The following is a 26,901-nucleotide window of genomic DNA, read 5'->3' as shown; positions in this document are numbered from 1 at the left end:
CTAATCGCTTGTGTGTGTTGGGAGGGGTACTTCATATCTACATTAAAGGATGCAGATGGTGATGACATGGTCGGCAATGACACAGTCAGCCCTGTGTACTGTGTGCACTGGGCATGAACACAGATTCAGTTCAGTTCAACCGCTAGTCGTGTCTGACTCTGCGACCCCATGATCCGCAGCACACCAGCCCTCCCTGTCCATCACCAACTGCCAAAATCTACCCAAACCCATGTCTGTTGAGTCAGTGATGTAATCCAACAATCTCATCCTCTGCAGTTCCCTTCTCCTCCTGCCCTCAATCTTTCCCAGCATCAGGGTCTTTTCAAATGAGTCAGCTCTTCGCATTAGGTGGCCAAAGTATTGGAGTTTCAGCTTCAACATCAGTCTTTCCAATGAACACCCAGGACTGATCACCTTTAGGATGGACTGGTTGGATCTCATTGCAGTCCAAGGGATTCTCAAGAGTCTTCTCCAACACCACAGTTCAAAAGCATGGATTCTTCAGTACTCATCTTTCTGTATAGTCCAACTCACATCCATACATGACTACTGGACTACATAAACACAGGACTTCTATATAAAGATCAGAGGAATGTGGGAGACAGTGGTACAGGCACACAGGACTTCTAGCTAAAGATCAGAGGAGAGGTGAGAGACAGCAGTACAGGCATACAGAAGTGACTCCTTCCTTGTGGAGCCCTTGCCTTCAATGTGCCAATAGACTCAGACTTAAAATTATGATTAAGGAGCTTACCATGTGGTCTGACTGGAAGCTGAATCCATGCAGGCTGAAGAGCAGAATGACAGCAGAGGGAATAATTTATTCTATTACTTCCACCAAAAAAATAAATAAAGATGAAAGCTTGTATCTCTTTTCTGACATTCAGATCACCAAAGGGAGAAACAGCTACGAGTATGTGGATGGAAAGGACACGTCTGTGGCCAACTGGATGAGGTGAGTGCAATGAGTCTGCAGTTTGTAGACTCCACTCCTCCCTGAAGCCCACACCCCTTTCCTTCTCAACCCGTCTCCCTCAATAGCTTTTACATCTTCTTTCCTCTTTTCCCTCCATATCATGCTCTTTCATTTCAAAATATGTTAGAAAGAAAAGAAGAAAAATATAGCATGTGCCCTCAAAATATAAGTCTATATGCTCAACAAAACTGAGGTACTTGAAAACAACTTGAGGAGTCTAGATTCACCAGGGACACTTTAATTCACTTAATTGACACTTACCAAGCACCTTATGCCCCAGTTTAGACAGTGAACTTCATTACTGAAGCAGATCACACAACCCATGTCCTTTTGGAGAAGATGCTGAAGACAGACATGAGCCAGTTGATTTTACAAATAGTAACCTTAATTTTTCTATTTTTGAATAACTGCACAGTGCCAGGATAACCTAAAATGGGAAACCTTGAGTCCACGTGGGCAACAACCTCCCTAGGCTGGGTTCCAGTGAGAAGTGGGCCCTGAGGCCTGGGGAGGAATGTGGGGCAGAATGGCCATGAGCATGCCCCCTCTCTGAGGGCCTCTCCTTTCATCAATGCAGAGAGAAAGTGAATAAACTATTACTGTGGTGTGTCTCAAGCTATGTCAGAGCACTCTACAAGTTTCCATGGGAGGGGGTGGGCAAGTGAATAGGACCCTGGATACACATGGGGAGATTGGAGAAAAGCCTCGGGAGAAAAGGCAGGTTGGGGTGAGTGCTGAGGGATGCATGCTAGCCTAAGAGCACCAAGTCCTGTGAAATGAAAGAGAACTTAATTCAGAGTTTAGAGGAGCTGGAGGTTACCAGTCTTACAGACAGTCCAGGTGGAAACAAGTCTGGAACTGGGCTCTGTACAATGGCTAATTAGGTAAGGAGAGGAAAGCATTCCAGCTAGGAAGAGGATGAGAAATAGGATCTGGAAATAGGAATTCACATGCCATGGTCAAAGGTGTGAACAGACAGTCCCCATGAGGGGCAGTGGGAGCCATGGTGGCCTCAGCCTGAAGGCAAGGAGCTGGGCATGGTCTGACAGTAGAGGGGACTCATCACCTGTGGTTTCTTTCCCTTTCTTGGCCTCAACCCCAGGTATGTGAACTGTGCCCGACACTATGAGGAGCAGAACCTGGTGGCCTTCCAGTATCATGGGCAGATCTTCTACAGAACCTGCCAGGTGGTCAGGCCTGGCTGTGAGCTGCTGGTCTGGTATGGGGATGAGTATGGCGAGAAACTTGGCATCAAGTGTGAAAGCAGGGGGAAGAGCATGTTTGCAGCCGGGGGAGTAGAGGGTCACCCCTCTTCCAGCACCCCACCCCATTCTGGGGAGCTTCCCAGGTCCGATTCTGAACCATAGTACAATCTGGTGTAAAGTCAGTCAAGTCACAATTAAAATTCCTCAAAATTTGATTCATTTCATGACTGTTATGAAAAATATTTATATTAAAATGTTAGTTCTAATTTTCAATACTTCATGCAAAAAACCTGTACCATCACCTTCTGCTGAAAGTCTTAGAAGCTAAAAGCAAGTTTTCTAGCACCTACCAGCACTCTCACCTTTACCTGTTTCTCCCTCATTTACTCCACATTTCTAAGTGACATGTGTACAGTGATTTGCATTCAGTTACTGTTTCAGGTTGTTGTCATGTGAGTTCATATTCTGTGCCAGTTAGGGCCCCATGCACTGAAACAGACAGAACCACTGCCTTGGGGCAGCACTGGATTCATACTAGACAGGGGCTGGTGCTCTAAGCAAAACTGGTGCAGGAAAAGTGCCTCAGATTAGAGTGAGCAGGGGGTGGGGTGTGGAGCAGGATGGTGTAGCAGAATCTCTGCAGAGATAACACCTCTGGGAAAGGATTTCACGCAGGGGAGCAGCCAGTATTGCAGCCCCTGGGCCGGGAAGAGAGGCGATGCCAGTGGTCCTGGGAGGAAACACAGAGGGAGAGGAAGGAGGCTGGACAGAACACCAAAGCCTCAGCACCTGTGTCCATGTGCAGGCCCCAGGGGTCTTCCTGGATGACACAGAACAACCATGCGGCTTTCAGCTGCAAGCGGTATATTCTTTGTGCCAAGATGATGATTCGGTTCATTTTTGGGAAGAGACAGCAGTGGGGAGTCCCCTCAGAGGTCAGTTCATTGCCAGACATGAGGGGAGAGTGGGCTGGCTGAAGATGCATGGAAGTGAGGGTGTGAGGAGTCTGGCTGGAGATGTATTTTTAACCAGGGCTTCCTAGTGCATGTTAAATGGACTAAGAGTCAATGAAATAAATGAGCCTGCATTCACCCTGAACATGGCCTCTGAGAGGTCTATGACACACCAAAGCAACCATTATTCTGCATTCACCCAATGGACAGCCTCTGAGAGGTCTGTGACAGGTAAGAGTGACCACAAGGCTGCAGTCACCCATCTTCTTAATGTCCCTGTCTTAAGGAGAGTGTTTGCCCAGCGGTTAGTGGTATAAACAGGCATATAAAGCTTTTTAGAGCACATGACTCACCAGGGGATAATTAAAGTAAGCAGGACACACCTTGGTGATTGGCGTCCTCAAGACAATACCCATCAAAGAAAGACCCCATGGAAAGAGCCACCCTTTGAAGCCAAATGGATCGAAGTCAGTGAGTCTCCACCCTCAGGAGTGTGGGTCCAGGTGAGTAGGTGACAGACACTACCCAGCTTAGCTGGATGGTAGCCAGTGGCGTCCCTACTGTCCAGAAGAAGCTTGGTTCAAGTCTAAGGACTTCACAGGGGGCTACCCAACCACTTCATGTGTGGGACCTCAGGTAATGTCCCTGATTTATGGCTGGGGAGGTTGAAGAGGGGGTGCACTCAGAGTTCCTGGTCCCCTTGGGCATTTGTTACTCAGGTTCACCATCCCTGCCTTCCTGGGGACCACCATCTCTGCCATGTCTGTCATCATCTATTCCATTCCCCCTTCCGAGAAAAGCTGAGATCTGGGTAACAGTGCTGGCAGGACCCATGCAGGCAGGATCTCTGTCCCCCCACTGTTTTTGAAAGGGCACGTTTCACAATGTGGTGGTAAGCCTTTCAAGAGCAGAGCACGTTACATGCTGAAAGCCTGGTCTGACTCAGGAAGAAAGCTCAGAGGGACCCCTTGTCCCCAACACAGTCAAGTGCTTGGAGCTGAGAGGAAAGGAGGAGTGAGGGCCGGGCTCCAGGAGAACTCAGGGGCTGGGCCCCAGCCCCACTCCTTCTCTGGGGTTCAGCCCTCCCAACAATCAGATGTGAGTTATGGAAGTTCTCCCGAGAGGCACATGCGCCCAGTTCACGGCCCTAATTTTGTGCCAGGACATATGGGGGTTCTCAGAGCACCAGGGAGGGCCTGATGGGCAGGGAAGCCCGAGGGATTTGGTCACCAGAGAGGGCCCATGACAGCACTGCCTTAACCTGGGGCTCCAAGACCCAGGGCTCTTGTTTGAGTCACACTTGTGTGGTGGTGTCTGCTGTATGCAGGCCACACTGCATCTGTGTCCCCACAGACCAAGCTCTGACAGAGCTATGGGCTTGGCTGGAGTGCTGGGGATGCTTGGTAAAGGACAGACAATACCAAGGTCAGAGCACTGCACAGGAAGTCTCTGTGAGTGGTTGAGAAGGGCCAGAGTCCCACCTGCCCCTGCTTGGAGGACGTGGATGTTCACCTAAGAGACCAGAGAGATCCCCATGCCTCTGACAATGGCCCCAGAGGACAGGCTAGCAGTATGCTGCCAGAACAAGGGTCACCCAGGACACCAGGCAGGATGTGCACTGGGCAGTAGCAGCAAACACTCCAGGCCACATGCAGGCCCAGTGACCCTGGGCAGACACAGACGGCCTCAGACTGTGTCAGCACCCTGACTTCAAGACCAGGGAGCTCCTGGGTGAGGGAGAGGTGGGGTCTCCCAGCACCTTGAAGACGTGGGCCAGCTTGTACTGCAGATTCTTTATGGTGCTGGTCTTCGATTCCAGAATGACTGAGGAGAGGAAGGTGTCGGGGAAGTGTGGCCTGACTCCACCGCAGGGACATCCACATAGGAGGCACTGCCGTAGGAAGGCTTCTGAGCGAGGTCCCGGTGTGTATCCATCCCCAGACCCCAGGGGGACCTAGCCTTGGGGCTGGCTGCCTCAGGTCACCCCATTGGCCAGGACCCCAGAGCCAGGCCTGACCACACAGAGTCCCCTGTCCACATCGCCCACTCTTTCTGTGACATCTCCCAGGTCAGAGGGCAGAGAGACGAGGCTCGGCTCCAGGCAGGGTGTCTGCCAGGTGTTGTCTGGCCTTCTGGCCCCTGGGCACCAAGGCCTCGTCTGTCCCGTCCCGGCAGCGCCCAATGACAGGGACAGCCCAGCCCAGGGGAATGCCACACACCACCACGGAAACACCAGGGAACAGACACTCAGCCTGCACCCAGAAGTGCCTCCCAGGGAAGCCTTCCCAGCACCCACCACACAGGCCACCACAGACCTTCCTCTCCTGTTGTGGCTTCTTCCAGCTCATCTTAGTGTCCAGGCAGATGGCAGCTGTGGCCTTGGCTAAGAGGCCAAGCTGCAACAGGGAGTGGACTTGGGCTAGGATGGCTGGAAGGCCAGGAAGGGGCTGGAGAGACCTTGAAGACACTGGAGCCAGGAGACCACGGAGCACACTGGCCTGGGTGCTCTGGCCAGGAAACCACGACGGCCCCTCCTGGAGGCTGAATGAGGGTCTGCACTGCAGGGACGGAGCCCTACCTGCAGCCCTCAAGGCCTACCTTCAGCTTGCAGGACATGAGTGTCAGGACTGAGAGGTCCAGGTTGGAGGCCGCCAGCACCTCGCTGAACTGTACCTCCTCCTTCGAAAGGGCGGTGGCCCACGCCTACATCTTGAGCTCCAGGACAAGGTCCTGAGGCCTCCATTCTGTTGAACCTCCAGGATGCCCACGGTGAACTTCCAGGGACCCTTTCTTCCTTCCTTCTACATAAACACAGAAATCTGTATCTGTAACCTACATGTGTAACTCTAGGAGAGCATCCACACAAATAATCTTTCACTGTATACACAAAATCTGAATCTCATATACATAATCCAGAGGACCTGATACTCAGCCATCTGCTTTACTTCTAGGGGAAAAAAATCTAACAAAGGGTATAGATCTCCCATAGATTCATCATACCTGAATCAGGCGGCTGTATGCTGACAATAGTCACAGCACTGCAAATTGACTATACTGCAACATAGCAGAGGCATGGTATTAAAGAGAAGGAAAGAAAACCAGTGCTTGTTTTATTCCCCCCAGACTCCCTGACTGGGGCTGCTACCCAATCCCTGGAGCCTAACCAGGCTTAGGTCCCACTGCTTGACTGGGGTGAGTTCGAGAGAGCCTGGCATGGTGCCCAGCATCGAACCCTTTTTAAATGTTTACTTTCTGCTTTGTTCCAGCTTGGACCAGCCTCCCCAGTGGTATCCAGGCGTCCAGGGACTTGGGAACAAATACTACTAAGCCACCACGTGCCTTGGTGCTGAGCATTCCAGCTCAAGCCTCCTTCCCAGCAAATTGTCACCCCTCATTTTTGTGAAAATGAAAAATACCTTCCATGAAGTTGTGATGCTGTGTGTTGGAAATATAACTGAAAGTTCTATGATAAATGTGCTGATTATGGAACACATTTAATCCAGCTTTCTATGAAACACCAGTGACAATTCCTTACATTTGTTTCACACTTCAGTTTATATCAGGTTTCTGTTTGTAGTCTTTTCAGTGTTGCTTCCTAGTAATCAGTTTCAGAGGTTTTTCAAGAAATCCTCTGGGCTCCTTCTTTAGCAGTTCTGGTCTGGCCTCTGGCCCTGGGACCAATATAGGTCCCTCAGCTTCTTGGAGCCAGATTAACCCCCACCTTTCAGTCCCGCTTTCCAGAGTTGTAACCAGTCTTGGCAACCCACTCCAGTATTCTTGCCTGGAGAATCCCATGGATGGAGGAGCCTGGTGGGCTACAGTCCATGGGGTCGCAAAGAGTCAGACATGACTGAGAAACTTCACTTTCACTTTCAAGCAGCCTTAAAGAGCACTCCACCCCTCCCACACACCAGCAAGCAGATAGCTGTGTCTAGAGCTCAGCAAGTACCACAGTCTAGACCCCAGCACTCCTGGAAAATGTGGGGCAGGGCAGACAGATGGCAGGAAGAAGGGGTGCTGGGCAGTGTCCATGGCCAGGCCTGGGAGCTGTGGTTCCTGCCCAGATCTCGCATAAACCTGAAGCTTTCTGACCCTCATCCCATCCTGGTGGGCCTTTCCATCCCTCTGTCCTCAGAAGTCTCTGCCCATGTGCTCTTTCCCCAAACCTGGCTTTTTTTTGGAGGAGAGGTTTAGAAATCTCATGGATAGAGGAGACTAGTGGGCCACAGTCCATAGGTTCACAAAGAGGCTGACATGACCTAGCCACTACTCAACAACAATGAGTAGATGAGAAAGTGAAGGAAGGTTAAAGAAAGAGAGAGAATAAAAACCAATGCAAAATCCTGTCACTGTCTTTAGTAGGTAATTGAGGACCTGTCATCAACCGTAGAAACTTTCAGATGAACACACAGTTGGAAAGTGTACTGTGTTCTTACATCCTACCATGCGCATTCCTGCTATAATCTGACAGCAAAGACTTGTGAAATAAGAACAATAATCGTCATGATAATCAATCCCTGCTATTCATGACTATACTCTTCATTCTTAACATGTATTTGTTGAATATTTAATCGGTGTTAGGCATTCTCTAGGGGCTTCCCTGGGGGCTCAGACAGTAAAGAATCTGCCTGCAATGCAAGGGACCTGACTTCAATCACTTGGTGGGGAAGATCCCCTGGAGAAGGAAATGGCTGAAGGCTAATGACTCTAGGTCTTCCAATCACTAGAAAACTGCCGGTCCCACAGAACATTAATAGGCAAGTGCCCTCCCAAAGGCCTCCATCTCAACACTAAGACTAAGCCACACCTGAAAGCCAGCAAGCTGTAGTGCCAAAAACCCTTCACCTATCCTTCAGCCAAATAGGGGCACAAACTTGCACATCAGTAAACAGGCTGCCCAAAGTCATACTGAACCCATAGACACCCCAAACCACACTACTGGACCCAGCCACTGCCCTTCAGAAAGACAAGATCTAGCTCCACCCACCAGAACATAAATAAAAATCCTCCCAACCAGGAAACCTTCACAAGGCATTGGTCCAACTCCACTCAGGTCACCACTAAGACCACACCAGCTCCATCCATGCCAGGTCAGCACACCAACACCTGACCTCCATTCATACCAGATCTTCACACAGACCACTCAACGTCCATCCATGCCAGGTCAGTACACAGACCACTGAAACTCCATCCATGCCAGGTCACCACTAAGAACACCCCAACTCAAACCATGCCAGGTCAGCACACAGACCACTCCAACTCCATCCAACAAGGTCCGCTCACAGACCACAGTACCACTATCCCTCTGACTGATAACGATAAGAGGCTTATGGAAGCTTCCTCATGGGAGAGACTGACTGTGGGGAAAACAGGGTCTTGTTCTGATAGGGGGGGCCATGCTTAGTAAATCTTTAATCCAAAGTGACAAAATGCCAGAATAGAAGGACATGTGCTCAACTTCTCCTATGAGAACTCCAAAATATAACTCACTACTGAACAATCATTGACAGGAGAATATTGGATCCCACCAAAAAAAGCTACCCCATTTCCAAGTGCAAAGGAGAAGCTCCAGCAAGATGGTAGGAAAGGCAAAATAGTGTTTAGAATCAAATCCTATACCTGCCAGAGAAACTCAAGGGTGCTCAAACAAAACCTTGTGTAATCACAAGACCCTACAGAGACTGACCAGACTTGCCTCTGAGTGTTTGAGCATCTCCTGTGGAGGTGCAGGTCAGCAGTGGCCTGCTGCAGTGGCAGGGGCTCTATGTGCAGCAGTCCTGGGTGTGGCATAAGACCCTTGGAGGAGGTCACCATTAACCCAACATAGAGATGCCGAGCAGATGACCCACAAACTGCAGAACCATTACACCAAAAAAAATTCTTGCGCTGTTAAGAAAGTTCTAGGACCCACAGCAGATTTCCCAACCTGGGGATCTGGCAAAGGAGTGAGAACCCCAGGGAATTTGACTTTGGAGGCCAGTGGGATTTGATTACAGAACTGCCACAGGACTGGGGAAACAGACTCTTGGAGGGCACAAACAGAACCTTGTGTGCACCAGGAGATAGGAGAAAGGAGCAGTGTCCCCAAAAGAGACTGACCCAGGCTTGCCTGTGAGTGTCCAGGAGCCTCTGACAGAGGTGTGGGTTGGGGGTGGCCTGCTGAAGGGTCAGGGGCACTGAGTGCAGCAGTGCGTGCATGGGATCTTTAGAAGGAGGTCGCCATTGTCTTCATTACCTCCACCATAATTTGGTCTCAGGTCAAACAACAGGGAGAGCCATAGGCCCGCCCATCAACAGAAAGCCATGTTGATGGGCATTCAATATTCACAAGGTTCAAGGGTTTCTAAATAAACAACAATTGATCTCCTGGAGTCTCCTGAGGGGTCATCAAAAAAGAATTCATAACTGAGTAGACCACCACAAAGCCAATTTTAACAGGTACCTTTAACTCACACATTAAAAAAAAAAATCACATGAAAAGATGTCAACACTGCTAAATACTAGGGACGCACGTTCAGTCTCACCTCACACCACCAATCAGAATGGTGACTGTCAAGCACTCTACGAATGTTAAATCCACCACATGCCATGAAGAAAAGGAAACCCTCCACCTCCGTTGCTGGAAATTAAAATAGGTAAGAGCCACCATGGAGGAGAGCATGGACGTGCATCAACAGTGAAAATGAGAGTGAAATTAGAATATCCCTCAAACCATACACAAAAGTAAACTTCAAAGAAGATAAAGATCTAAATGTAGGATGGATACTATGCAAATTTGAGGACAATATAGGGGGGGCAGGCTGTAACCCCCATCAGGAGGGGTCGTATTCAGCACACATCTGTTATTTCCTCTTGGGCTACTGGGTTCTTCTGCCTCCCAGACAAGCTACCACATGTTGACAGGATATTTTACTGTGTTTAGAATTATTTTCTAAACCAAGTTTTATTTCCATAAGTAAATCAAAAGTCTCAAAGGTAGAAAGAAGAATCAACAGAAGCACTCCTCCCACCCAGGTGCCCCATCTTTCCAAATCAAGGAAAAGTGAAAGTGTTGGTTGTTCAGTCATGTGGGACTCTTTGTGACCCCATGGGCTACAGCCCACCAGGCTCCTCCGTCCATGGGATTTTCCAGGGAAGAATACTGGAGTGGGTTGCCATTTCCTTCTCTAGGGGATCTTCTCAACCCAGGGATTCAACCTGGGGTCTCCTGCATTCCAGGCAGAATTTTTTACTGTCTGAGTTACCAGGAAAGCCCAAATCTGCATCAAATGTCCTCACAAAATATGTACCTTTCTATTTCGTCCCTCACTTCCTTCCTCTTATGTGCCTCCCCAGAGATTTTTTTTTTGAACGCACATACATTTTCTAAAAATGTATTTTCATTAGTCCCAATTTATTGAACAAATGGTAAAATACTCTATGTACTATTCTACACTTTTTTCGCTTAAGAATATGTCCTGCAGAGCTTGCCAGATCAGTAAAAAACTGCATTTTCTCCTTCTAGCCAAACATTTCATTACAGTACCATTGTTTGCTGGACATTTCAAGTGGCTGCTTCCAATCTTTTGCCATTACAACATGGCAGTGAGTCATCTTGTGTCACACAGCTGTAACAGTTTTCACTTTCAGGGTAACTGGCCCACAGTGGAACTGCCAGGTCAGAGGGTATCAGGCTGGTATTGACAGGCAGTGCCAGGATGCCCTCCATAAGGGCTGTGCCAACTTTAATTTAAATAACCTCTGTCTTTCCTGTTAATTAAAAACAAATACATTGAATTTCCTTAAGAAAATTTCACCTCACAGAAACAGAGGTTACAGAGGGCAAAGAACCACTGTGAACAGCCCAGTGAACAGTCTCCATAAAGCTTCTGGAAGGACCTTGTTTAGGTCTGAAAGGCCTTGTCACAGTCTCCCCACCCACCCGTCTCTGCTTGTCTGGTTCCCTCCACCTCACCCTCCAGGCTGGAGCTGCATGTCCCCCACCACACCGACTGACTGACATCCCCACTGGAGATGGAGGAAGAGGCGAGCCTTCATCTGCAAGGCAACCCGACTCAGAAGGGCCCATGGTCAGGGCATCAGAGCAGCCAGGTGTGCAGGGCAGCTGGCATGTGGAGCTGGTGTCTACTCTCAACCATGACATGTGAGGTCTGGCAAGGCCTTGGCCAGCAGGGAGATGCAGAAGACAGAAGCAATGCCAGGACAGGGCTGAGGGTAAAGATGGTGGCCCATGCTGGTCATGGAAGAAAGGGCAACTGTGGTCTAGCCACTCACACCTCCATCTCTCTCCTTCCAGCTCGGGGCACTGCCTGGTGCCATCTACGCATTGTGCTAGAAATATGCCCCAAACACTGGAAAACCAGGAGAATTCAGAGAGAAATCTGGATGTTTGGTTCCTCACAAAAACACCTGCTGACCTTGGGCCCACAGACCCAAGGCAGCCGGGTGCCCTGGCCCCACCCCACCCTGGCCACACCACACAGCCACTGTACCCCGGCCTGCCTTGGAGCCACCTCAGCTTGCTGCTCGGCATTGACCTACAGCTCTGGACACTTCCTCCTCCCACATGCCCTCAGTCATCCCTGGCTGAACCACAGCAGTTATCTGAGTGTCTCCCTGTGGCAAGCAGGGTACCATGGCAACAAACCCCACATAACCTCTGCCTGTTCTGGTGCCACCATCCAAAAGCAAGCAGCTCAGCTACCAGGGCTGTTGATTTACAAATCCAGGCCACAAGCCAGTGCCCTGCACATGACACCTTGCCCCACAAGGGAGGAGGTGGGTGTTCATTGAGCGAGAACTTGTTCCATTAGAAGCTCAGTCAACCAGGGTGTGCAGGGCCAGTGCTGCGGTCTCCTCCACACACCTGGGGACTGTCTTTAGTGATAATGTTCAACGAGACCAGAGAGCTGACGTGGTCCACAAAATCAGTGCCTTCATGCCGGGCAAAGGCAATGACTCACTCAGCGAGCAGAGCTTCAGGCTGAAGACTGCCTGGACTGAACCGAGACAGTCCAGAAAAAGTACCCAACCCTCCTACGACCTACCTCAATGCCACAGGCACACTTCCCACCTTCATGGCCTGCTGGCTTTCCATCTGGCTGTGCCCATGACTTTGGTCCACCTGGAGCTGAGTTTGTATCCTAAAAGAAGGAAGGGAATGAGAACAGAGCTGCTGTCCACGCCCTGACCATGTTGGAGCAAGGTGCTCTGAGGCTACATTGCTGTACCCACTACCACCAGCCAGGCAGGACCCAACCACACATGCTTGCCACATATCCTTCCACTCAGGAAGCAGCCCAGGCTCAGGAAGCACTGACCATGTGACAGATGTGGAGCAGGCCAGAGGGCAAGCAGCCAAGCCAGGGTCACACCCTGGAACAAGCACCCCCACAGAACTCCTCTATCTTGATCCAGGGACAAGACCAAACCCCAACTCTAGTGCATGCTTTAAAAACTGTGCCACTGCTAAGAGAACACATGTGTGGGAAAGCTGACATACCTGCTGTGTCACTGGCCAGCCTGGCATCACTTCCCACAGCTACTGTCATCCCCCAAGGCCCTACTCTGCAAGCCCAGCCTTCCGCTGCCCCCTCATCTGGGCTCGCCAGCTCAGCACACCTTTGCTGAAAGCTCCCTACATGCAGGCCAGGTGGCAGGCACACGGGGGTCACCTGGGTTAGACACCTAGCTAGGGAGGGAGCACCAGGAATTGTCCCCACTCTATCTGGATCCAAAGCCCCTTCAGGTCCCCAACCACTGAGCTCAGCTGCCTTGTAGGAGACAGGAAGAATAAAAGAAAAGCAGGCCCCGGCAAGGACCACAAAAGAAATTTCTAATTATTGACAAACCGGATGCTATAAGGCACGAGTCTTGGAACAAGTCCAGAGGGAACAGTTCATAATCTTGAAAACAAGATATGATCCTGGGGTTGAAAAACTGACCCCAAACTGTTTCTCAACTGGCGTCTCAGAGTCACATGTTTTACGCATCTGGTGGAAAAGCTATAGATAAGAATATTAGTTTTAGTTACTGATTTGTTATTGATTACTGTTTCCTAATTACTCAATGGTTAATGATTATTTTGTTATAGTTTAACTCCCCACTTATTCTTTCATTCATGGCTAAAAGTATAATAAAGCTGGCTTGGATTCAGTTTTGGCACCTTCACCTTGGAGCTGTGTTGGTCCCCTAATCCTTCGCCTTTCTCTGAATTCTTGTGTCTCGTTTCTCATTCTCTCGCCATATCGTGCTTTTGGAAATCCTGCTTGTCAACCCCAACGGGGATCCGAAAGTGAATCCAGCCTCTGAGGCTAGCTCCTAGCGGCAGAGAATGCAGGGAAATCAGGCCAGCTCGGTGGACAAGGAAAGTACTTGGTAAGTACACCCCTGCGGATTTGTCAATCAGGCTAACAATGGGGCAAAATCCTTCTAAGCATAGTGACTATATGCAAGTGTTAAAAACTTTGTTAAAAAGTTCGGAGGTTGAGTTTTATAGTTTCTGGTCTTACGTTTAGATCTTTAATCCATTTTGAGTTTATTTTTGTGTATGGTGTTATAATATCATATATGAAATGAGTCGCCAGTCCAGGTTCAATGCACGATACTGGATGCTTGGGGCTGGTGCACTGGGACGACCCAGAGGGATGGTATGGGGAGGGAAGAGGGAGGAGGGTTCAGGATGGGGAACACATGTATGCCTGTGGCAGATTCAGTTCAATATATGGCAGAACCAATACAATATTGTAAAGTTTAAAAATAAAATAAAATTAAAAAAAAAAAGTTCGGAGGTTGAGATTTCTCACTCTTCTTTTAAAGAATTGTTTTCTGCCATTGAAAAATATTGCTACTGGCTAGATCCAGATAAAGGGACTTTGAGGCATGAGGAATGGCAAGAAGTTATGCATTGCCTGCGCCCAATGCAGCGAAAAGATTCCTTTGTCTGTATGGTCAGTAGGGAATCTTATTAGCACAGCTTTAGGACCACTGCAATCCAAAACCTCGGATTCAGGGGATTCTGTAGAACAAATACAAGAACAAATGGAGGAAATGAATTTATATAATAACATAGGTGATGAGGAAGAGAAACTATCAATAAAATTGAAAAATAAGAGCTAAAAGAATGATAGAAGTCAAGAACAGATCTTTCTCTCTCGACCAACTGCACCTTTGGTCAAGCCCCTTCCTTTCAATCCTGAAACCCCTTGGGATGGTGGATTTGCTTTTAAACCACAGATAACTGTGCCTATTAAAATGACACCTTTACAAAAGGGAGTTCGTATGGCACAGTTGCAGGGGGATGAAGATGCTTTAGTTCTCCCTGTGGCTGTAACTCAAATCCTACCAGATCCTCAATTTCCACAAGGAAGAATACATTATGATTATAATGCCATAGCATTTAAAACCATAAAGGAGATAAAACAGGCATGTACCCAATATGGAACTGATTCTCCTTATACCATGGGACTAATTCAGGGACTTTCACAAGATGAACAATTAATTTCTTATGATTGGGAAATGATAGCCAGAACTTGCCTATCCACCTCATAATTTTTACAATTTAGGACCTGGTGGCAAGATGAGGCAAATCAACAAGCTCACCGAAATGCGACAGCCAACCCACCAGTTGATATAACACTGGATCAATTAATGGGTAGTGGGGCACATTTTGGCATTCAAGCTCAGTTACAATTTGATGATCAATTACTCACTCAAGTGAGAATGATATGTTTAAAAGCCTGGGAGAGACTAAATCCACCCAGACAAGCCTCAATTTCACTTACCCAAATTAAATAATCAAATGGGGGACCTTATGTAGATTTTATTGCAAGGCTACATCAAAATTTAAATAAAACAGTCTCACAACCTGGTTTGAGAGATATGCTGATACAAGTTCTTGCTTATGACAATGCTAACTCAGAATGTAAAAAGGCGATTCAGCCTCTCAAAGGACATGGTGCCCCTCTAGAAGAATATCTTAAAAGTTTGCCGGGATATTGAGTCAGAACCATATAAAATGCAACTTCTGGCTCAAGCATTGTCTAAGGCTAATAAAAAGACAGATATGAAATGTCACCGATGTGGAAAATTAGGACACATTAAAATAGATTGTAAAGGAAGAAGAAGATAGTCAGTTAATAAATTATACTATTGGCTCTGATGCCACTCCTATTTGTATTGGTTTTGGAAGTATATGTCTTAAAACAGGATATCAAAAGTGGCTGTCAGTTGTCAAAGAATCAAATGAGGATAAGATGTCCCTCTTTCTGTTAACTGCCCTTACTTTTTTAGAAAAAGAAGAAACTTCCAGCATGATGAATCCACCTGACCTTCCTGATTGTGTTCCTGAAATTAGCCATGGTATTGAAAATTGGTTAAGATGGAAATTATGTAAAGGATCAAAAGGTCACTTATTATTAAATGTTGCAGAAGGCTCCATTATCAATTTGGGACCCTGCTGCTGCTGCTGCTGCTGCTAAGTCGCTTCAGTAGTGTCTGACTCTGTGCGACCCCAGAGATGGCAGCCCACCAGGCTTCCCTGTCCCTGGGATTCTCCAGGCAAGAACACTGGAGTGGGTTGCCATTTCCTCAGGAACCCCTAAATGTATAGAATCTAAAAAGTCTTCCCCATGGGTATATAATGAAAAGACAATTAGTACTTATGGTAGTCAACCCCTCATATGGCACAGGGTAGGATTAGCTCCCCCTGTGCCTCGTCTAGATCATTATCCTATTTATGATGAATTATGGAAAATACCCATGGCATTAAAAGAACTAATTGCTTGGAAGGGACAATATACTGCATATATTTTAAATAACCCAAAAGCTACCTTTAATTTTACAAAAAACTCTACCCACACTATTCAGACTTGTGTAAGAATTCCTTTTGTTTTTATGATCAGACCAGCAAAATATGATTCTGATTTGGGATTAGTAACATGTATTAACTGTTCATTTCATACATGTTTAAATAATACCATTCCTTTTGATGAAAGTTGGCAGAGTATTTACATTCTTAAAACCAGAACTGGCATATGGGTTCTGGTTGATTTACAACAACCTTGGCAAGAAAGCCCTACGTTATATGTTACTGAAGAAATATTGAAAAATCTTAAACATGTTAAACATTTTCTGGGATTACTAATTGCTGCCATCTTAGACATTATTGCTATTACCACTACGGCAGCCATAGCTGGAATGGCTCTTCATAAATCTGTACAAACAGTTCATTTTGTACAAAAATGACATAAAGATGCTGATGTCCTTTGGACCACTCAACAAAAAATTGATGGAAAGTTGGCCTCCCAAGTGGCCGACCTTCAACAATCAGTTATTTTTTTAGGAGATCAATTAGTCAGTTTACAAAAACAGGTGAGACTAAGATGTGATTGGAACTATACTTCCTTTTGTGTAACGCCTTTCAAATACAATAAGACACAATTCAATTGGGATAAAGTTAAACAACACCTATTGAACCAAGGTAATATTTCTGTAGATATTCAAGATCTACAACAAGATGTATTAAAAGCTTTTAATAAATATCTTGATGTAATTTCTGGATCATATTTTCTTGATACTGTTGCTGATAATCTTTCTTCTTTTAATCCCTTAAAACAGATCAAGACATTTGGATACCGAATTGCTCTGGTTATGGGAGTGCCATTAATTATGTATTTGTGTTTCTGTGTAGTCTGGAGAACAATCAAGTGACAAAGAAGCCAACAACAGCAACTGGCATTTCTCACCATTTCTCATCATGTGCAAAATCAAAAAGGGGGAGATGTAGGAGACAGGAAGAATAAAAGAAAAGCAAGCCCCAGCAAGGGTCGCGAAAGAAATTTCTAATTATTGACAAACTGGATGCTATAAGGCATGAGACTCTTGGAACAAGTCCAGAGGGAACAGTTCATAATCTTGAAAACAAGATATGATCCTAAAACTGACCCCAGACTGTTTCTCAACTGGCATCTCAGAGTCACATGTTTTACATTATGTGGTGGAAAATCTATGTGTAAGAATATTAGTCTTAGTTACTGATTTGTTATTTTTTAATATAAATTTATTTATTTTAATTGGAGGTTAATTACTTTACAATATTGTATTGGTTTTGCTATACATCAACATGAATCCACCACAGGTGTACACGTGTTCCCCATCCTGAATCCCCCTCCCTCCTCCCTCCCCATACCATCCCTCTGGGTCATCCCAGTGCACCAGCCCCAAGCATCCAGTATCATGCATGGATACTGATTACTGTTTCCTAATTACTCAATGGTTAATGATCATTTTGTTCTTGGGCCTTGAAGGCCACATTAGTTATAGTTTAACTCCCCGCTTATTATTTCTTTCACAGCTGAAAGTATAATAAAGCTGGCTTGGATTCAGTTTTGGCACCTTCACCTTGGAGCGATGTTGGTCCCTGATCTTCACTTTTCTCTAAATTCTTGTGTCCCATTTCTCATTCTCTCGCCATATCATGCTTTCGGAAACCCTGCTTGTCGAGCTGGTCTCGACACTGCCTCTTCCAGCAACATGACTTAACAACTGAAGGTAAAGATACACAAAACCGAGTTGATGCAGCGAGATGTCTCATCACTCACTGGACAGGATCCCAGATCAAATAATTCCCTCCTCCCATCCTCCCCCAGTTGCCACCTCCACACACACTCAGGGCAGACGGCAGTCTCTCCAGCCTCCAAGTCAGAGCTGACCAGGAGCAACAACCCATTTATCACAGACTTTCCCTGAGTAGCCTGGAATGCCCACAGGCCCTGGTTGGGCTGAACAGCTGCGGGTGGGGGTTGGGCCCCCAAACCAGGAGGCAGAGGCCCTGGGTCACTGTTATCCCACACCCACCCCTTGGGGTCTTCAATCACAGGACTCCTGGCCCTCACCCACCAAGGGCACTAAACTGGAAGAGAAGGCCTACGGGACCAGCTGACGAAGGCTTGATTACTATGCCCAGAGTTGTACTGCCTCTGAGATGAGGTTTCAAACCCGGAAAACACTGGTGGTCTCTTCCCCTCACCATCTCTGCAGGACAGGAAAACCAGGAAGCGACAGACACAGGGGCCATAGGTTGACTCCAGGACAAGGCCTGACCTGACACCTGACAGTCCCACAGCACCCGTTCTCCCCAGAAGGCCAGGCCATGCGTGATGGGGACACAGCGAGCTCATCTCTAACACACTCGCAGAGCCAGCTCTGGCATAGAGCCAGGGCTGCATAAACAACCAAGGCCCCTTAACCGCACTCAGTTTCAAACCTGGGCAAGAGACACAAACTCCACGCTACCCACTAATCCACAGGCCCCAGTGGACTTAAGCTGGTGAACATGGAGTCTCACACACATGTGGATTTTTTTCTTCTTCTTTTCCTTTGATTTAAAAACACAGTTCAGTGTTGGCTGGAGGAGGGTGTCCCTCTGGCAAAGTCACGAATGTTCCCCACAGAGTGGTTCTTTTCTAGAGAGCCAGCGAGTGCCCAGTATCTGTCCAGACTTCTAGCTATCACCTGCTGGCCTCTGTAACCCACAGATGCTGACAGACCAAGTACACTACGAGCTATTGGTTAAATCATGCCTTTCTGTTTAGAGAGGTGTCTGAAATGCATCGACAAATGAAGGATTAGAGCTCATTAGTCCACAAAGCTTGTTCTGAGAAACACTAGTCCCCAGAGATAGTCTACTAAAAGACATCTCCAAGGACAAGTAAAGTTGGGGACTGCAGTCCACAATGTCTTTCCCCTGGAGACACAGGACACATCAGCATACTGAAGACACAGAGAGAAAGTCTGACAGTAAGAAAACCCAGTGAAAACGCCTGCTTTGTTTTGTTTTCCAAACTCACCAGACTGTTGAACCTCCTGTGGCCTAGCACTGGCTGTCTCCTTATGGCTGTTGTTTCCAGGGAGACACTGAGGGCCCCGATCTAGCATGCAGCTGCCCAGGTTACTCACCTTGAGCTAAGCCAACAGGAGTCGAACTAGACATCTACATTCTATCCTGAATCTGGGGTCTTTCTTGAAAGTCACTCTTCAGGTTGGCCTCTGGAATGGCCAGGTCACGCAGAGCTACCCTTCTCAGTGATGGTGTCCCCAGCACCTACATTCTGACTGATCGACTGTCTCGGCTTCTGCAAACTGGAGGCAGATTTCTGCAAACCTGGCTGTGGCAGCAACTCCGGTGGCTGAGAGGCCATAACACTGGAACTGGACAAAGGCAGGACAGACGTGAGGATCAGACAGGCCATGGCCTCAGGGTCCCTCCACATTCCGACCTCCTCTGGCGGATAAAAATACCTCCCCTCAACAGACTCCTAGGCTGGCCAAGAGAATGAGAAACTGGACAACATGTGAGGTCTGCTCACTGACCCCTAACAGGACGGCCAGTCCTCTGCCTTCCTTCACAGCCTTCTGCTTGCAAAGACTGAAAGCTCACTATGAACAGCAAACAGGTGGACAACAAAGTGATGGAGGATCTGCCATGAGGGCAGCTACAACAGTAGGTAGAAGGGGCCCCGATTCTCACTCCTGACCAAGGGTTCACAGCTCCTTGGGCTGACCACTTTGAAACAGGAGACTTTCTTTTAACCTTCTTTTGGTTTATGAAAAAAAAAAAATACATGCTCAAGGTAAAAATAAACACATACAACACAGAATGTGTCACCATCTCATCCTCCGGAGAGAAACTCAAGCAGATTTTTTTCTACACATCAGCGTAGTATTTTTTTAACACATATGGGGTAACACCACACATACACCTCAGTAACTTGTGTTTTACTCAATCCCTGACATCTTTCTATGACAACACATGTGGATCCACCACTTTCTTCTAATGACACAGGTGGATGGCCTAGAATGTGTCAATCTCCAGATTCTCTTCCATGACAGATAAAACCACAACGAACTTTTCTGTGTATTTCTCTGTGCACACTGTGTGTAAGCAGTCCCACAATCTAAGTTTTCAGAAGCCAGACAGCTGGATTGAAAGACTTTTAAAGTTTAAGATTCTGTGGGGCTGCCCTCCAGCAAAGGTGCCTTATTTTTTGAGTGATGAACACAAAAGAGTTCTGAAGGAAGGTTTCTGCTGACTTGAGGCCACCCAGTCACTCTTTCTTTTCAACCTTCTACCCGACAAGCTTCAAGGAGGGCAGTGAGCCCCTGGCCAAAACTCCACCCAGTGCTGGTGGCTCATATGTAAGCCGAAGCCAAATTCTATGCAAATTCAAGGTTACTCAACCCAGTCCTCACCACGCATGAAGGCCAGGGACGCTCCTCTCACATCACCTTCTACCTGAAATAGATGCTTCCATGTGACATCACTTCTGGGTTCTCCAAACACGGAGTCCCAGCAGGTGAGGACTCAGCCACCTCCCTGACCACCGGGAGGGGAAAGCAGAGACGCAGTGCTGGCATCTGCTACCACCACCAACGCTCTTCACCTCTTGCTGGCAAACAAGCTTCAGCACACTGGCTTCGTTCAAGTTGCCTGATGCTATGCCACAGTGCGTTAAGACTGGATAAAAGGAGGGAGCAAGGTTTTGTCCTCTCTCCAGAACTAGCAGTGGCAGAGGCATCTCACTGCTTACACGGAAACATGTAGCATCAGTTTCATTAGAGGCTGCAGTGTCTGTGACTGACAGGAATGATGAGAGTAACACTAACATCTGCCATCCACCAGGCCCCTGTGCCAGGCCCCGTGCCAAGCACATGACCATGTCCTCTCATCCATTTCCTGTAGACACCCCTGGAGCCAAGGGTTATTTGTACTTCACAGGAGGACACTGATGGCCAGAAGTCAATGGTTTCCCAGCTTCCACAAGGCTAATAAACAGCCTGGCTAGAAATCACACAGCAGTGTCTGATTCTACAAGTCACACTATACCATGAATCGCAATGATCCCTACACAGACTGTTAGGAAATGTTTATAATTTTTGGTTGTTACTGATCAATCACCTGGCTGAATTATCTGTTCATTCTCTACATCTTGTCTGAAGGAACTGGAGGAAGCTTTGGGCCATTTTCAATTAGAGAAAAGGACCCTGGTTGGCAGGCCATGATCTGGACCACCTTTACTTTCTGGGTCCAGAGTATCAGCAACCAGACCTCAGGGACACAGGGCACAAAGGTGGACGAGGCCAGACTGCTTTGGGCCATTTTCAATTAGAGAAAAAGACCCTGGTTGGCAGGCCATAATCTGGACCACCTTTACGTTCTGGGTCCAGAGTATCAGCAGCCGGACCTCAGGGACACAGGGCACAAAGGTGGACGAGGCCAGACTGCTCCATTTCCACTGTCTTCATATGGCCTCTGTGTGTGTTCACATGGCTTTCTTATAAACGTACCAGTCATTGGATTACAGCTACCGTAAACAGTGCGACCTCATCTTAACTAATCACATCTGCAAAACCCTAATTCCAAATCAAGTCACATCCACAGGTTCCAGGGGTTGGGATGTCAACATCTTTTTCTGGGGGACACAATCCAACCCACAGCCACCCTCCACCACCTCCCACTTCACTCTGAGCACAAGCCCTCAGCATGTCCCCTGAGGCCTCCACATCCAGTCCCTGTCAGCTCTTGGGCCCTGTCCTGCTGCTCTCCTCTTCACCCACTCTGCTCTGGCCACACTGGTCTCCTCACACTCCCAAACCTCCCTCAAGTCTTCACTCCGTCTCTGCTTCACAATGAAGCCGACCCCGACCATGCAGTTGAAAATGGAAAACCACTCCTCCAAGCGCTCCCTCTTCTGCTAAACTTCCAGCCAGGGATCTCACCACCTTTCCATAGGCTACCTAGTGTACTTGTTTTTTCGTTTCTTGACAGTCTCTCCTGGTTGGACTGGAACCTCCATGGAGGACTGGAACTGTGTCCAGCAAAAAATGTTCCTTGAGTTACCAAATAAACAGAACTACTATACAAAATGTAGTAAAATATCTTTGTAAGATAGGAGTGGGGAAGTACTTCCTAAATATTGTTTCAAGCCCATAACAGATTAATATCAAGAATATACCAATATTTTTAATAATCTGCTGATCATCAACAAGATAACTACAATTCTTAGCTGTGGAAATGTGGAAAGGATACAAATAGCCTAGTTATAGGAGATAAAATCCCCAAAGGTGGCAGGATATGGTAGGAGTTCAGATGGGTGCAGCATGCCAGGAAGCAGCCTGGTACAACTGAATCCAGTAAAGCCTGCGTATCCGTGAACTCCAGCATTTCTGCTCCTGGGAAACTGTGACCAGTCCCCTCAGTGGGGGTGTATGAGGGTGTCCTCATCATATCGCCTGTGGAGGCGGGAGTCAGAGCCACCTAGACATCCCACTGACTGTCCTTCTGCCCTAATGTCTGACCCTCAGGTAAGTCTGCTCAGTTTATGAGTTTCCACTTGTGTATGGACGACAGCAGAAGTCAACAAGCTAGACCTTTGCTCAGTATATTCGTTGGGCTTTCCTTTCATACGTCTGACCAGAGTGTCCACACCTACTGTACGTACCCATGTGACTCTGGTCCTGCCCTGACATGGTATTCTCCAGGGACGATGGCAAAAACCTATTAATATCTGCTAAATCTACAACTAAAACCATTAACAATGTGTGCCCATGGCTCCCCTTTTGTAGCACCCACAGGGGATCCTGGGACAGTGAGCTCATTTAGTCATCTCTAAGCAACTGTGAGGCTTTACTTCCCACTTAGCTTTTGTATAGGATCCCTAACCCAGTGCTGCACTGCCCTTAACATGGAGAAGCTGGCCTGCTCTCCTCTCATCATGTTGAGTTTATTTATGTATTTTTGTCTGTGCTTAGTGTTTGTTGATGCACACGGGCTTTCTCTAGTTGTGGCCAGTGGCATCTACACTTTAGTTACTGAGCACAGGCTTCTCATCATGGTGTCTTCTCTTACTGCAGAACATGGGCTCTAGAGGACAGGCTCAGTATTTATGGGGCATGGGCTCAGTTGCTCTGTGGCATGTTGGATCTTCCCAGACCAGGCATCGAACCATGTCCCTTGCATTGGCAGATGGATTCCCATCCACTGAACCCCCAGGGAAGTCCTCCTCATGTTTTATCTTGCTCTGTCCTGAACTGTAACCACTTCTCTAACCTCTGCTTTCTCCTGGATTAAAAGTATATGTGTATATGCGTGTATGGGCTCAATCATGTCTGACCCTTTGCGGCCCATGGACTGGAGCCCACCTGGCTCCTCCGTCCATGGGGTTTTCCAGACAAGAATACTGGAGTGGCTTCCCATTTCCTTCTCCAGGGGATCTTGCCCACCCAGGGATTGAACTTGTGTCTGTTGTGTCTCTTGTGTTGGTAGGCAGATTCTTTACCCCTAGCGCCACCTGTCTTTCAAAAGCCTGAAAGAAAGTCTGTGGCTTTATAAACTGGGCAGCCTGAATCATTTCCTCTACAAGGAGTTCACTGACACAATCCATTCATGCCTGCTGCAAGTCCTTTTCCACTCCTTTCAAAGCGGTACAGCTTAGCATCTGCAGCCTTTGACACATCCCACTTGACATGTGTTTCAACCTAAATATCAGCTTTATTAGTGATAAAACTGATTGGGAAGAATATGGGTTTGGCTTTTGAGCCAAGTCAAGTTGCTGACTTCCTCCAGGCTGCCTGAGACCTGGGGATGGCTGCCCTCAGGGAAATATGAGCCCTGAGGATTGAGGATTGATACACCTTCCCAGGCTGCTGCCTCCCATGATCAGCTTCATTCTCTGTCACACTCTGACATGTGTGACAGACTCATTTTCTTCCATACATATTATCTCTCAGATTTGCTTTCTCATACTGAGTCAGACTATGTGTCACATGCACCCTTTCTGTAATATTCCTGTGTCACTATATAATGCTTTTTCCATCACATTTATTCTTTCTCACACCCGATCTCTTCTAGATTCTGACACTCTGTGTGCCACGCACTCATGCTGTCATGGTATCTGTGAGAGAGTTAACTTAGGTTGCTAGGGAGACCAAGGTTCTTTAAAGAGGAGGTGAATAAGAACATTCTTTGGTTTTCACATTCTTTTTCCTTAGATACAGAGGCGTGGTAGGCAGCAGAATCCCTTGCTCAAGGAAGGATATACTTTTTTGAGCTCAGAACCTATGTTATGGGAGAAGGTCTGGGTAAAACTTCCATGGCCTTGAGCTCTGGGTTAACCCATTTCTTCTGGTTAATATCCTGCAAATGTCATCCCATGATGTATATTATGGGAAATGGTCTGGGCAAAATTTTCATAGCCTTAAGACATTCTTTCATCTGTTCTCAGAAGCTAGCAGAAAAGTATATAATGCTCTGCTTAAACTAGAGAATACTGGTGTGCGTTCCCATTTCCTTCTCCCAGGGATCTTCCCCACCCAGGGATTGAACCTGTGTCTGTTGCGTCTCTTGCACTGGCAGGCAGATTCTTTACCACTAGTGCCACCTGTCCTTTGAAAGCCTGAAACGAAGTGTGTGGCTTTTCAAATTGGACCACCTGAACCACAGATACTATTTCTGTCCCATTCTAATATCTATGTTAGAATCTTTTTCTATCATTATCACTTTAATAAAATTTCTACTACACAAAGCTCTGAGTGACTGAAACTGTGTTTCTTTGTCTGGGAATTAAATTGTGTCTCTTGGTTCCAGAATTAAATATTCTCCTTTGGAGACCACAAATCTGGCCATTTACTGGCCATTCACCATTCACTGTACACATTAAGTTATCACCTATTATCTTGGGGGCTCCCTACCTCTATACTACCATCTGCATCTTAATCTCTTCCCGTCATACTCTGTCCTTTGAAATTCCTGTCCCAAACACACATTCCCTCTGTCACACTCACTCAAAACCATTCACCTGTCACAGTGGTAAACTCTCTGAGAAACTCATTCTATCATACACTGTCTTTCCTTCATGCTTCTGTCACTGTCTTTTCACACATATTATTTGTCATTGGCATTATCATTTTCCTTTGCAGATCTCAGAATTCAGACACAACTTAAGTCCCACGCTTGATGGAGCACTGTAGTCAACAGTTTTGAGAAATGGAGAAGCCAAAATGCACAAGACTTTGAGCCGCTGGTGTTGGTGAATGAGTGGGTGTGTGTGATTTGTGTGGAAGAGAGTTGCATACCAACATGGCAACACTGTCTGAAAACTGACTTGATGGATGAACACATGGAAAGCACATACATGGACTGTAGCAAGTGTTAGCTATCACTATGGATGAAGGGCACAGGTACAGATGTGGAGTAGGCAGAGGGAGGACGCTAGTGGGTCATGTGTCTTGGCCTCTTGCCCTCTACTCCATCGTAGTCTAGTGAGCCCCCTTCTACAGCACTACTATCCTTACAAATGTCCCCCACAACCTGACAGTGGGCCCCTGAGGGAGAGATGTGTCCAGGCTCCCTGCTGGGGTCCTCTTGGCTGCAGAGCAGGGGACAGACACAGGCAATAGACCATGTCTTCGCACATCCTAAAACTGACTGGGAGCCAGAATCGACAGAAACTTGGAGGGTGGGACGGTGGGACAGGGATGCCCCACCCACAGGGAAGGGTCAGCCACTGCTGGAGCCTCTCCCCTTCCACTAGGGGTTGGGGAAGGCTGCTGGCCTTGGATTTGAAGGGCCAAGAGGACTCTCCAGCCAGGCAGAAGGACTCCGAGGCCAGACTGAAGTACATCCCTGATGCAGTCACCTCCTGTGGCACCAGTGGTCCCTGGCAGATGTCCCCCACGCCCAGACAGTGCTGCCCCAGCCCCGTCGTCACTCCTGGCTATACCTTGCCTGTTGACTGTCTAGACCAAGAAGCAGACCAGCACCCAGCAGGCCAGCAGAAACAGGGTCACCTCCCAGTTGAGGGCTCCTGGCACCTCCAGCCCTCTGGAGAGCCACAAGTCTGTTCCTGGAGCGGTAAAGCCCATGAGCATTGTGCAAGCAGAGGGCAAGAGATTGGGCAGTGTCTAGAGGCACATGGCCCTTCCCTCAGCCCTTGAGTCTAGCCAGTTCCTCCGGTGTTTTTGAGGATCCCGGGGCATGCCCACAGCCTGGAGTCCCTGCAGTCTGTGTGCCCGGACCCCCAGGGGGCCCTGCCTCATGCCATCCCCAGTGGGCCCAACAGCAGTCCCTGCTTCCCTCCGCAGGCAGGCAGGCACAGCCCACTCTGCATCCCTAGTCTCAGGACTCCAGGGCCGAGTCCCAGTGCACACCCATGTGCATGTACCTTTCTGCCAGCTTGACTGATGAAGATGCTGGCCAGCTCCAAGTTTCCATCATCTCCTGTCTCAAGCAGCTTTTCCTGTTGCTTGGGACCAACCAATTACAGGGTACTGTGTGCCCCTGTTTATCCCTAAGCCTAGGCTAAGAAAGAGCACCTAAGATTAACCTAGGCAATGAATCCTTCCCCAGGGCACTGATTCCTACACTGATTGCTGATTTATTATAGGGGCCTAACTGTTTGCTTATACTGGCCTTTGGGCACTCTTGGCCCTGCTGTTTTCCTCTGGCTGGAGGAGGAAGGTGTTTCAATATTTCTTATCAGATCAGATCAGATCGGTCGCTCAGTTGTGTCCGATTCTTTGTGACCCCATGAATCGCAGCACGCCAGGCCTCCCTGTCCATCACCAACTCCCGGAATTCACCCAAACTCATATCCATCGAGTTGGTGATGCCATCCAGCCATCTCATCCTATGTCGTCCCCTTCTCCTCTTGCCCCCAGTCCCTCCCAGGATCAGAGTTTTTTCCAATGAGTCAACTCTTCACATGAGGTG

The 26,901-nt window shown here is 47.7% G+C and overlaps 1 protein-coding gene across 1 annotated transcript in view; it reads left to right on the top strand.

Moving 5' to 3' along the window:
* Positions 1-3,938, top strand: part of LOC102282730 (histone-lysine N-methyltransferase PRDM7) — a 62,442-nt gene extending 58,504 nt beyond the window's left edge. Inside the window, exons 10-12 of the mRNA XM_070366798.1 lie at positions 888-955; positions 2,079-2,231; positions 3,854-3,938. Coding sequence (XP_070222899.1) covers positions 888-955; positions 2,079-2,231; positions 3,854-3,938 — 306 coding nt within the window. The remainder of the gene's footprint in view (positions 1-887; positions 956-2,078; positions 2,232-3,853) is intronic.
* Positions 3,939-26,901: the final 22,963 nt, after the last annotated feature.

Source organism: Bos mutus, unplaced genomic scaffold, assembly GCF_027580195.1.
Source record: "Bos mutus isolate GX-2022 unplaced genomic scaffold, NWIPB_WYAK_1.1 CTG212, whole genome shotgun sequence".
Lineage (NCBI taxonomy): Eukaryota > Metazoa > Chordata > Mammalia > Artiodactyla > Bovidae > Bos > Bos mutus.
Note: the sequence above shows the minus strand (reverse complement) of the source record. Positions and strands in the feature narration are given on the sequence as shown.